Source organism: Electrophorus electricus, chromosome 8 (genome assembly GCF_013358815.1).
Source record: "Electrophorus electricus isolate fEleEle1 chromosome 8, fEleEle1.pri, whole genome shotgun sequence".
Lineage (NCBI taxonomy): Eukaryota > Metazoa > Chordata > Actinopteri > Gymnotiformes > Gymnotidae > Electrophorus > Electrophorus electricus.
In genome coordinates, this window is record NC_049542.1 from 18,606,967 (window position 1) to 18,619,984 (window position 13,018).

The 13,018-nt window shown below is 39.8% G+C and overlaps 1 protein-coding gene across 1 annotated transcript in view; it reads right to left on the bottom strand.

Moving 5' to 3' along the window:
* LOC113587464 (potassium voltage-gated channel subfamily KQT member 4) overlaps positions 1–10,480 on the bottom strand; it is a 67,938-nt gene extending 57,458 nt beyond the window's left edge. Inside the window, exon 1 of the mRNA XM_027026129.2 lies at positions 9,971–10,480. Within this exon, the coding sequence (XP_026881930.2) occupies positions 9,971–10,281 (311 nt within the window). The 5' untranslated portion in view covers positions 10,282–10,480. The remainder of the gene's footprint in view (positions 1–9,970) is intronic.
* Between the last annotated feature and the right edge of the window lie 2,538 nt (positions 10,481–13,018).

Here is a 13,018-nt window from a genome sequence, read left to right on the forward strand (position 1 = left end):
TGGAAGTGCAAGTCAGAGCCCACCGTCATGGCGGGATCATGAGAGGAATGGAATTCTAGCCTCTTTCAACCTATTAGTGTAACTTCACAGACATAATAGGATGGAGATTTCCACTCAGTATCTAGTCTTTAGACCTTTATTCCACAAGATGCCAAGAGTCTTGGAAATCTGACTTAACCAGTATTTGTGTATCTGTTGGATTAATAGCACAATGTATTATAGTGATACACTGCAAAAAAGGAAAATAACATTAACATTGCACCAATTACACACACATATTTGGGTAAGCCTGAGACAGTGTTTTGGAAATTACAATGGGAATAACCATAGCTAATATGACAGTGGTAACAGCTTCAGTTTGTCTTTATTCTGGAAACCTAAAACCAGACACTGTACATTGTGAGAGAGACAGACCGTCCTGAGGGGAAACATTTCTGCCCGGAAAGGAGAAATGAATCCGTTGCGTCACCTCTCATCAGGACTTTACCAGCACTCTATAACAAGGACAAAGCACTGTGTCACTCCCTGCTGCACTGCCAAGCCTCTCTCATACGCAATTCTGCCATCCCCTACTTATTTCTCTCCAGTTTCTCGTCTACACCCAGCAGTCATCTCTGAACTACCGTGGGCCTGCTTTCCTGTGGGGCCATTTTATTCCGGTCACGCTCAACAGGTCAGCAGGTTTTTTGTTGTTGTTGTTTTTTTTTTTTTTTACTATGACTTGATCTGTAAAATGCTGGAACCCCAACAATGTGAGTCTTGTAAAAAGAACTGAAAGGGACTAACAGCTGACTTCCTGTTAGATGCAGAGACAGGGTGCTGCTGCTGCTGCTGGTGGGTGGGTGGGAAAGGGGACAGGAGAGGAATTCCTATACAGGGGAGCCACAATGAGATGTTGCCAGGAGGCCAGTGCAAATAAACAGAGGCAAAAAGCTCCACAGTGTTTTGTCACACAATAAAGGCCAATGCCTAACTCTTCGTCCACAGGGCACTTCAAGCACAGGAAAAGAACAGGGCTCTGAATGTAAGGACCTGCCAGTCTTTCCAAGCCTATCCGATAAATGACTACCAACAGAAGAAAAAAAAAAAAAAAAAACCCCAATGAAGTTACTGAACTTTATTTTTTTTTTATTTCTTTTTTAAAATGCTGATTATTTCCAAATACCAGAAATGTTACGTGATCACATTCAAGGACTAAAATTAAAGTTTCTTCTAGAGTGCAGCACAAATATAATGCATAAATAAGAGTTTTAGCCCATAATCCTAACCCAGAAATTAGGAAGCAAATATCCTAGAAACTATGAAGCCAGCAGTCCACACGCAACAGTTCTCCTACAAATGTCTGCTGCTGTTATTAGTTTACAGTATTTTGGGGTACATATATTTACGTGTACTCACTGCATACAGGTCAAGTTTGCCAGATCTGATCATAGGTTTAGGCGAATGGTTTGTTGGTGCAAGAGGGTGCCGCTGGGTTGTGGTATTCTGAGGACAGCACTACTGCATTACAGTGGTGCGAGTTGCATTCAAAGCCACGGTTGTGTGGACAGGCCCACGTCAGTGGAGTCACAGAGTACAACTGTTAAAGCTATTTTTCAAAGTGTCTCTGCGTATTACACTGAGGTATAATCTCTCAATGAAAAACTTCACAATCGCACGACTGACTTCTGGCGTCCTGTATTACACATACAGACGTCAGTAGTAACTACATGCAACTGCTCCGCGATACATTTACTTAAGCAGGTTAACGTTTTGAACAAATTGTATTGTTAAGAGTTCAAAAGAGGGTTGTACTTTTACTAGCTTCATTGGCGAGGACAAAAATGTACCTTTACTGTTATGTTCATCTGCGTTCGTCCCGTTACATTTTTAAATAACTGCAATTTTTTGTACGGCTGTCAAGAATCCCTAAATGATCACTGAGTGCCATCGTTTTGCTTCTATACGTTAAACTGGACAATAGCACACCAACATAACGAACAGCGAACAGGCAACGTTTCCTGCATGGGACGAAAGGGATCAAATATATGAGAAGTAGGTTGGCTTCGCTAGCCATATCCTTTAAGGCTCACATATCTGCGAGTGAAATCAGTGCCCTCCCCTAATATACACTATTACTATGAAAGCAAAGCGTTGTGATCCGATGTCAAGGATATTCTGATAGAAAACAAAACAAAACATGGCTATATAACAACTCTTGCAGCTGAACTCATACCGTACAGCAATGCATGCTATATGTTGGTGCATGTTTTCAAGAGAAATATAGTTTTCGCTGTTTTAAAGATTAACGTTGGTTATTGATGTTATATGTTGACATTTCTTCCGACAAAATACTGACAAACTTGTTAGCTAAGCAACTTAGGAAATCTAGTTAGCTAGGTTAGCTAGCTAGCCAGTCGGCCTGGGTCGTCTAATTGCAATGTAAATTTAGCTAGATAGATAACAAGCTAGTTAGATTGACCAAGAAATTCTGGATATTCCCACAAAGTAGATACTAATCACAAAGTGATCACTAAATCCAATGCTATGCTTATGACACATAGCTAGGTTATATGTACAATATTTAGCCGATATCAAAAACCTCATGTATCTTAAACATAACGCATGAGAAGTAGGCAAAGATCCATAGCAAAAAAAAAAAAAAGCTTATATATTTTTACTCGCTGAATCCAAATTTCTCGAGAAATTCTCTATTGCCCATAGTTTTGTTGTTCTGTTATATTTACATCTATACGTAGGGCATTTAGCTGTTTACTTAGCTAGCACAAATATGTTACAACCGATTGTGTTCGCATATAATTATGTATAATAGGTCTATGGAAAATCGGTAGCACCTGTACACCTGTACAAGACTGCAAATGTTGCAAGTGTAATAACTTTATTTATGAAAAAGTAATAAATACCTATTGTAAAAGTCACTTTAGGAACCATGCCTGAAAGAAACAATCTTAAAACTTTGAAGTCCACATATTTTTGTGATGAGATTTGAGATTTGATGAAGTAACACACTACTCGAGTAGAGTTTTTAACATGTACTTCCTTACTTAATAAACTGACTATTTTTATTTCTACTTGCATAATCATTATTTTAAAGTCATGATACTTTTACTGAAGTAGTTATTGGCTGCACCACCCACTTTTGGTAGTTTTCATTTAAATATACATTTACATTTACTGCATTTGGCATTTTACATTAAATGTAAATGTAAACGTAAACTGTATCAGAAGTTGGTGGAGCAGCCAATAACAAAAACATGCAATCATGAAAAAGGTAATTTTAATTAGTTAAACTTCACTGAAGCTTTGTATGATATGTGTTTCTTGTTAAGTAAGACTCTCTTTGTTTATCATGTCTTAGATGACTAGATCACATTTTAGGTGTAATTCAGGCATAAACCCATATAACTCATGAGAATTTTCTTACAATAGTAGTATATAAGCATAAAATATTGTGCAATATGCAGTAACCGTCTATCACTCATGTGAGGAACAGTGCTGTAGACTGGGTATGATCATATACAATGGTCTTCTGCCCAGACACCCTCATCTTCAGGAGCAGATAGCCATAATCCTACCAAATCATCTGCTCAGCGTTATCACAATCTAATTACTCTGACAATAATCTCATTTTTTGCTCAATTAGATGGCAGCTCTCCTTGTGTCCATCCTGCATGGAAAAAGAAGGTATCTTCAAAGGGCAGCATGTACTGGCCTCTGGATGCTGCTCCGCTGATAACAGCACATGAAGTGAGTCAGAATCTCTGGCCATAACCAGCGGGAGGCAGGAGTGTGCAACAGACAGCATTCTCAGCATACACCTCAATTATCTCATTCTGCTGAGCTTGAGCCTTCAGCAGCAGTCTCTAGCAAACATGCCTTTATCCGAAACTCTACTCCACCCAACATTCATGTCATTTGCACGTTTCAAGTCATTTGCCTGCTTGGTTTGGGTGTGATGACTGTGATGGCTAACATGTCATGCAGTGCGATTTACCTAAAGGTCTTTTTGTTCCTCTTATGTGTATAGTGCACAGGACTCAAACCCGTGCTCACAAGTGTCAGAAACGAAAAATGTCATGTCCTGTTAGCAGCAGTTTGAAGGTATAGCTCATGCTGGGCATGTGCCAGCCAGTGCGGAGGGTCTGGGCAAAGGCGAAGGATACTGGTGGAAGCAGGGTTCAGCGGAACACACACTGTAGCTTCAGATCCCATTAAAATAGTGTGAGAGAAAGAGATAATAGTTCAGTAAAGCCAATGAGAGACGCATAGCTGATATCTAAATAAGGGGCTATTTCGGGATTTTAATGGGGCAGAATTTACACACTCACCGCTGTGAAGCAGTAAAACCAGCTAGGGAGAGGCACATGCTGGTGTGTGGGTTAAATGGAGATGAAGGCCAGAAATTGTTTATTTCCACCTCCTCGCCCTTTATGACACGCCTCACTCTCCTTACTCATTAATAAACACAAACCCAAATGCCTACAAGGACCACAAACACACCAAGAGAAAAAATACATTCAGTGCTGTTTAGTACAGTAGCAACAAAATGATACTATGCATGTGGTATGAGCACTCCTCTTACTTACAGGCTTGCAGACTCTCCCTCCACACCTGTAATTCATTGCCCCTGCCTGCAGCTCTCACGCTGCCCTAATATTCTAGGCTCATTAGTGCAGACGGCCAGCAGCCTGGACCATGCCTTCTTCAGACAGACCGTGGATCATCTCCTGTTGTGTGGACAGGAGCTGTTGGGGGTGCGCTGCAGTCCACCCCCTTCTCCGTTTATAAATAATGAGGGTTAACGCCGATGGTTTCATAAACAGCATCCATCTCCTGGCCATGCCTGATTGCATGATAAAAAGTTAAAAGCAGGACACTGAATATAACAGAGTGGTGTGATGAGAAAACACTAAGAAAATTCTGTGTAGATAGGAAAAATTTTCCAGAGTGTATGCAGGGTCAGGCATGGGTCAAATGTCCTGCCCTTTTCAGAGCAGTGAAGGATAATAATAATAACATGACGTGGATGGTCCATTCCTATTTCAGAATTCAGAACGTGTTTCAGTGGATGCAAAAATAGAAATACCAATGACAATTTACCTATGTCCTTTACATTCCAGGGTCTACAAAGGAGCAAGGAAAGAGAAACCAGTGATCGCGTTCACACCATTTCAGTCTTTCTTACTGGCAAAGTTGTCTAATTTGCTGCTCCACTGGAGCACATGGCTTCTTTCATTTCCATGTTAGACAGATGCAGATCATGAATCCAAAAGAAGAGTAAGTTTGGCTGTGGTTGCATGTTCAGGCACTGGAGTCTCACCTGACTATGGCCCTCTGCCCCTCGGATCTCTGGGTAATATCAAGCTTAGGCCAGACCTGACGACGCACTTGCCACCACTGGAGAAAATCGATGACCTTCCCAAGAGAAGAGGGTCCTATGCCGATCGGAATCATGATTGCTGAGTAATGTCTTTAAAAGCACAAACAATGCATTATTAAAGAGCATAACAGCACAGTAAGCACTAAGGCCTTTCCTACACATGCAGCTCCAGTCTCTACAAGGCTGTATTTGTACCAAGGGAGCATATGTTTATTATTTATATATTTTTTACTCAAATTCAGGTGATGTGGGCAGCTTTTTAAAAGATGGAGAATGAGCTGTTGGCATGTGGTTATTTTGGCTGACTGTGTGAAGTTTAGGAATGGCTATGATGGCAAAACAAATATGAAAGTCCAAAAGGAAGGCAGAAATATGGTTATTTTCACCTTAGGGCACCTATGCTTGGTCTTTTCTTTTGCTGATTGAATCTTAGCTTGTTCCCTTTGTATTCCAGAGATATGAAGGAAGTACAGAGGTGCTTAAGTTAAGTGAGGTCTCAAAACTAAACATGAATATTATGAGCATAACCTACTTGATATATTTAGGGTGAATTTACATGTCCAAGACATTTGAATTTGAATTACAAGTAATATTTAAAAAATAATTAAAACATGTAAATAAAAATAATAAATAAAATTAATAATAGCAATTACATTTAATAGTATACTGTGACTAAAAACAAGATTCATCATATGCTATCCCAGAAATGTGAGGAACGCTGGAAGAACTAGAAACGTCCTATTATGGGTCAGTGGAAGTCACCATAGGTTTTTCTCATTGTGGCAGGACAGGAACCAGATGAGGCCAGAGGTCTTGCTACATCATGGGCATTTGCTCCATTTACAAGCACTCATTCTATACACCCACTATTTTGAAAAACAAAATTCACCCCAACATTGACTGACTTATGCATGAAAGTAGCCAAAGTCTACTCCTCCACTATGAGAAAATATGACACAAAATTATACTAGTATTAAATCTATAGAGTGAAGAGAAAAGTCTTGGCTTTAATGATCTTATAACAAACCACCAGGCCCTTCTTTATAACCTTCTGAAACAACAAAGCGCTCTCTTGTGTCCTAGCAACAGATTATACTCATGAAGAATTTTTGGAAGAACAGCAGGTGTTACCAGCCTGATCTGCTTTTAGCTACCCCACTTTCATGCAGGTTGAGTCAGCAGAACAAAGTGCTCCACTCTTAAACATGTATACATGACTATTCCGTTGCTGGAGCTTCAGTCAAAACACATGTCTCCAGCCATCTCCAGCCATGCCCCATGCATGTCAACAGAAGCACACCCCAAGAATCGTGAGAAGCAGAGTCTTTTGTGCAACAGTTGAAGCAAAGCAGGGGAGAAATGTGCTAACATGATGGAACAGCCTTTGTAGACAGCACTTCACCTTTGTTGACCCAGCAGACACACTGAGAAGAGGCAGCCTGAGAGAAACACCCCAACTCCACCCAAGCTGATGCTCACAAACAGCCTAATTAAGCAGCTGAGACATTTCCATCCCATGCTTTACTGCAGACTCAGTTAAGTGATCATGAGACACTTCTGAGATCAACAGCCCTGCTCCAAGCTGTGCAACACCAGTTCAGAGCAATTAAAGTTCAAGCAGCATATTCAACTCACATGCTATAGGACCATCATATGTTACAGTAAGATCTCAGGTAGACTGGTGTCTCTAAGATTTGTATAGGTGTCAAAAATATCTATGTAGCAGAGGAGAAGTCTCATGCCTGCTACACAGATTGCCATTATAAGTAGGCCAACATGACAACATTCACGCAACATAGGTTCAGTTCAATCTTCTACAGGAAGTAGAATTCCGATTAGCGTAACAGTTAAAGAGAATACAGAAGGCAATGTTTGTTTGTGCATTATATGACAGTCAATGTGTTGTGATGTTTCTGTACACGGACATACCAGGTGAAGTGTTCAAGACAATGTAGAAACTTTCAAAATGTAACATGTGACTTATTAATATTACCCTCAATTAAAAGAAATAAGGGATGCTACAATATTCCATATTACTTTTGTTACTATTACATGTTGTGCCCAATAAGATGTTAGGCTACTGTTGTGTTACTTTAACAAAGCAAAAGTGTAATGTATAATATAAAAAGGGAAGAATAAATAGAATTGAGAATATTACCACAATAATGTTATGGATTTAAATGCTATTTTAGCAGTATATTATGTTAGTATCACAGCAGCTTTGTCATTTGTACCTAAAGCTTCTGTGACTATGCTCTTCTCTGTAGTGGCACACAACAGCAGAAGGATACTAGGATGTTTATGTCAGCACAGACTGTGTATTTGGAAAAACTCATAAAAGGTGAAGAATAGAAAGGCTGCACTGACAGTACTGCGCATGAGTTTGTGAGAGACTTAAAAAAATGATAGTGTGTGAAAGTAACATGGTATTTGTCATAATATCAGAAATATTATCCACATTGTAAAAATAACATTTTATTTTACTATGTTCTTTATGAAAGTGACATTATTACATAAAGCATAACCCTCAGCACTGCTAAGGAGTGTTTCAGGGGGTTGGAAACATGAGAGCTTTATAAGGGAAGTAACCTTGACAACTACACGAGTGATACCAGCACGGCCTCTAGGGACTCCAGACATGTCTGAGGGGCAGCATAACTGTGGAGCTAGTGAGCACAGATGCTTACATCTTCACCGTGCTCCTGCAATGATTTATAGCTAGAACATGTCTCTGTCCGTACATTCGATGCAAGACATTTAAGACGGGTAGAGAGAGCTGTCTCACTGAAAAGACCTTAGAACCATTTCCGGCTTACAAAGAGCAACTCTAAAACCATTTCATTAAGAGGAAAAAAATAAAGAGACATTAGAGTATAATGGCCATTTAGTGTACAGTTGTGTATGTATGAGAGCATGAGAGAAAGAGCGAGCAAGACAGAGAGAGAAGAGACAGAGGGAGAATGTTGTCCCTTCTTGGGTTTCCCTCTGATGTAAATATATGGTGACAGACAGCAGTGCTTGTTTAAACTTCAGTAGGTGAAGCACTGCAGACAGAACACCTCTCTGTTCATGGATAAAGGGCAAAACCCTTTGGTGAGCTTGACTACAGTCATACAGTTAGAGCAACAGTCACACTGTGGAGACCATTTGTAACTAAGCAGATATATTTAGTCTTGATTCAAGAATAGTTCAGTATATGAAAACTCTTAAAGTTGGTTCACAGCTCTGGCAATCCAGGGGACATTCTGGACTGTGTTAATTAGTACTATTCATGTTCTAAAACCATCATTGAATCACAGTTTTACAGTTCAGCCTGATTTCATTTGAGATAGAAAGTAATTTAATTAAGCATGATATACTGAATATGATGCTTTTGCTTGAACATTAAACTACTCATTTGTAATCAAACCTGAAAGGATTTAACTGATTTTAAGATTAAAAATTCAAAGTCATCATATGAGATTAATAACCAAGGTCCTCACTGGATGATCTGAGCAGCCATGAGAACCACCATGCTGAGGTTCTGAGTGGGAGAGCCTGGTGCTCTTACAAGGCTCTGATAAGCTCACTGCATATAAATAAAAAAAAGAAGCACCACAGAAAAGCATTTACTTTGTGGATGGCAAAGTCTTATACAATAATCATCAGACTGTATTACACTTTGATTTGACTACATAACAACTGGCTTCTTTACACTATGTTGCATTACTTCTCTAACTCAAATGTTTGCAGTGGACTAGACTTGCACTCTCACTCATCCGCATGCCACCCATCAGTCTGTTTATACCATCTTGGATTGATATGCTCTTAACTGCAGCGGACATGATCCTAATAGACTAGTGAAATGTACGGTAATTGCTGAATGATATACAACATAGAGCACTCTACTTTCATAACTGTGCCAGGTGGATATAATGAGAACAAGTTTGGAGAATCCAAGACAATCAGTAATTTCTAAGGCAGAAAAAGGCCAATCATTAAAAAAAAACTTACCTAAACTACAAAGTAAGTGAATCATAAAGGGCAACGGTGATATAAACAGAACTCCACTGCAGTTCAATTAGGTCTTACAAGACTAGCCACCAGTTATTGACAATATGCAGGCTTGTTTTATAAAATTGTATGAAATTACTTTTATTTTATAAAAATTACTTTTTGCCAAACTTAGCTTCTAATTGCATGAAACAGTAAATTTTAATGGCCACAAATAAATTCTAATAATAAAAAGAAATTCACAAGGAGCAGACTTTATTTGTGTGGTATGACGAATCTGGCTAGGTTTCACTCCAAAGCATCAGTAGATACTCTAAGATGTTATGTAGTTAACAAAGTCCTGAACTCATGTAAAGACGTTGTATCTGATTTCGTGGCTATTCCAATTACAAGAGTCACTGACTCCAGGTGAGAGTCTTGCAGGTGAATAATTAACAGGTCGGTTGCTAGAGCAAAATGCAACCTCAACATTAGTTTCCTAGACAGTTTATCAGCTTAGTAATCGAGAGATTTTCTTTAAAGTGTTTCCCCCTGTGCAAAAACTCAAAAATTAATAAAGTCGAAGAAGTCGATTATCAGAATATAAGAATTACTCACATGAACGCGTGGTAAATGAATGCGCATCCTCTCGGTCTTTCCAAAACGTTGTACAAGCAGGTCTGGAACTTCCTGTAGCGTTTGCTGGCAGCTGAGGCGCTTGCTCTTGGTCCTGGAGGCGCGGGCAACGGGGTGCCGAGTAGCCCAGTACGACGAGAGGGATGACCCCGTTCCGGCGTGGATGGCTCGCTTCTCTCAGTCTGAACAGCCGTGAGCGCGACAAACTCAACCCGCCTGTCGTCATTCGGTGCAGGGGGAGCCAGCATTCTAATACCGCCGTTATTTGAAGGACTGCCCAACATAATATTCATAGAACAAACCGTACAGAGCCAGTCAATCTAACCTAACCATCGATTTGACAAATAAAAATCCGCCAAAACTGTCGATGTAATTGATATAAATGCGACCGTGTTGCCCATCAAAAACAAATTTTCCTTGACATTAGATTAGTCAAAAAAGTGCATTTAAATCAGTTATTAATGATCATAAAACCATATTACTACATTTACAGAAAATAAATACGCCGAAAAAACTGCACGTGAAAACAAAAGTGCTGTCCAACATATCAGTATGTTGCTGAGAGCCGCTATTCTTGACAAACCTCTGACCTTTGATTAAAGCGCACCGACATTTTAAATAGTTTAATTTTAGTTAAGCAGCAAATAGTTTTTAGTAGCCGACAATAGGCTCTCATTCAGACGGGTGTGACTATAACATTTCAGAAAAGTTTGGTGAGACTTCTTAAATCGTAGCTGGACTGTGAGCACTTCATAGTGAAACAGTTACGCGCGGAGGACATCCGGCGAGGAATCTTTCAAAAGTTTTGGGAAGAGCGTTAATAATAGTATAGCCCAGCACACATCATACAAACTCTGCCCATTCCTTAGGGTTCTGGTATAAAGACAGTCTAATCACACCACCACTGAATTTCTCAGAAAGAAACGGCATGCTTCAGTCTTCTCTTCTGCCCGCCTCCAGTGCGTAGCGCCGATTCCAATCTTCCAGGGAGGAACGGAGGGGTGCTAGAAAAAATAATTCAACGGCAACTGTGTTATTTGGTCATAAGACTCCCCCAGAAGCTGATGGCATATCGTGAAGTCCCGGAAAAGCTGAGAGATTCAGTCCGACAGCTTGGTACGGGCGCGCTCTAAGAAACCTGCCGGTTTGTTGTGCGAAAAAAAAATGAGCGCGAGTGAAAGAAACGAGGGAAGGGAGGGATGACTGGAAACACTATCGTGTTTACCTGATTCTCGTGTTTTCTGTTTTCCCACAGGAGCACTTTGTGTTTTGATTGTATTAATGAGACCGTAATCTCAATAACATGAATATCAGTTTTATCAAACCTACTTAACCCGTAATGATGCGTATTTATACTAACATTATGGTTTGTGAATACCTGATATTGAACTATTATATGAAACTGAATTAATATAAGTCAAAGTGCTTTCACGCAAACGTGACCAGCCATGTGGAGGGGGCGAGCGAAAAATTCCATCTTGTTTATGTCAAGGACAATATTATCCCACTTGAACAGGTGCTGGGAATATGCGCTACAAAGCATGGAGTGCTGCGAACAAACAGGGTTATGAAACAACACGTGCCAAAGCTTTTTGTATGCGTCACGTGACAAAGAAAGGGATCATTAAATTGTGTTCCTAAAACGTATAGGTCATATGAAGAATGTATGAAAAGTGATCCAATTTACAAGACAGAATTTCAGACCGGTGGTCTATAGTCCGTTTATGTGTAATTTGAGCATTTTACCGTTGGGAAGTGTTATATATCTTCACACAGAATGTAAGAATTTATGCTTTCACCATACTGTGTTGAAAATCAGTTTATGGAATGAAAGAAGAATATCAATAAATAACGCACTTAATTTATGTGAATTTATGCTTTTCATCCTAATGGCCTTTGCAGCAGCCTACTTTATTGCATGTGCAATACACCAGACAGACTGCAGATGCATTATTTGTCATGTCATTAAAACAAGCAAAAGCATTTCCACTCAGATGTAAGCCACAGCCTTTGAAAAGTACTGTATTATGTAGATATCTTTGTCACACTGGAAGCCAGCCCAGGAAAAAAACACTAGGTTAGCATGAAAGCTAGCTGGAGGTTTTGCAGTCTCTCCTCTAGTCTCTCTTTGCTATAGGTGGTCAGAATTAGGGAACTGTCAGACTTAGGAAGCTCTTCGCTACTTGCTAAATGACTGATCAGATAACAAGCAGGAGAAAGGTTTCACTATTGAGGTCCAGACTCACTCAGAATCCACTGTAACTTAAGGAAAAACGCATCCTACTGTATTTTGACTACTGTAATTAAGATAAACACAAAATAATGTGTATAATGCTTCTTAGCCTTCATCCTTGACCACCTGGCCTAACAATCTTCACCCTGGAAGTCCTAATGACACACAATAGCAGGGAAAGGTCACTGTCTGGTGTGAAAGGAAACATCCTTCCTCACACTAACACATGACTGGCTAACACATTTATGTGAACTCTAAAAGCCATCTACAAAGATCCATGAATTTCCCATGTAAGACAAGTGATGATGGAATGGGACAAACATTGTGCTAAGCTGTGTGCACACCCCTGGGCTGCCTTCACTCATACCCCAGCCAGATCTATCCAAGATCAGACAGCTGCAAGGACACATTTATTAGAGTTCAAAACCCATAAGCTGTGTTGGCCAGGCCTCATGTCTCACATCCTAGCATTTCCACTGTAGTAGACTCATACCAGATGCATGCCTTTATTTAGCACAATATTGTTGATATTGTATTTAGTACAATGTTATAATTCAGAGAAAACAAAACAATACATCTAGATAGCATTGCTACTCTGACCCTTGTACCAGACGAAAGCGCAAACTGTGGTTTAAATGCCAGACCTGGATTTCAGGATTCAAAGATTTCACTTTTGCTTGATTTCAACTCTGAATGCAAACATCACTGTCTCATCCAACAGAAAGCAGTCATTTCAGAGAAAGTTAGGCAGACTTGGACACCTCCTACCATGTGAGTGAAAGAGATCTTTTGAGAAT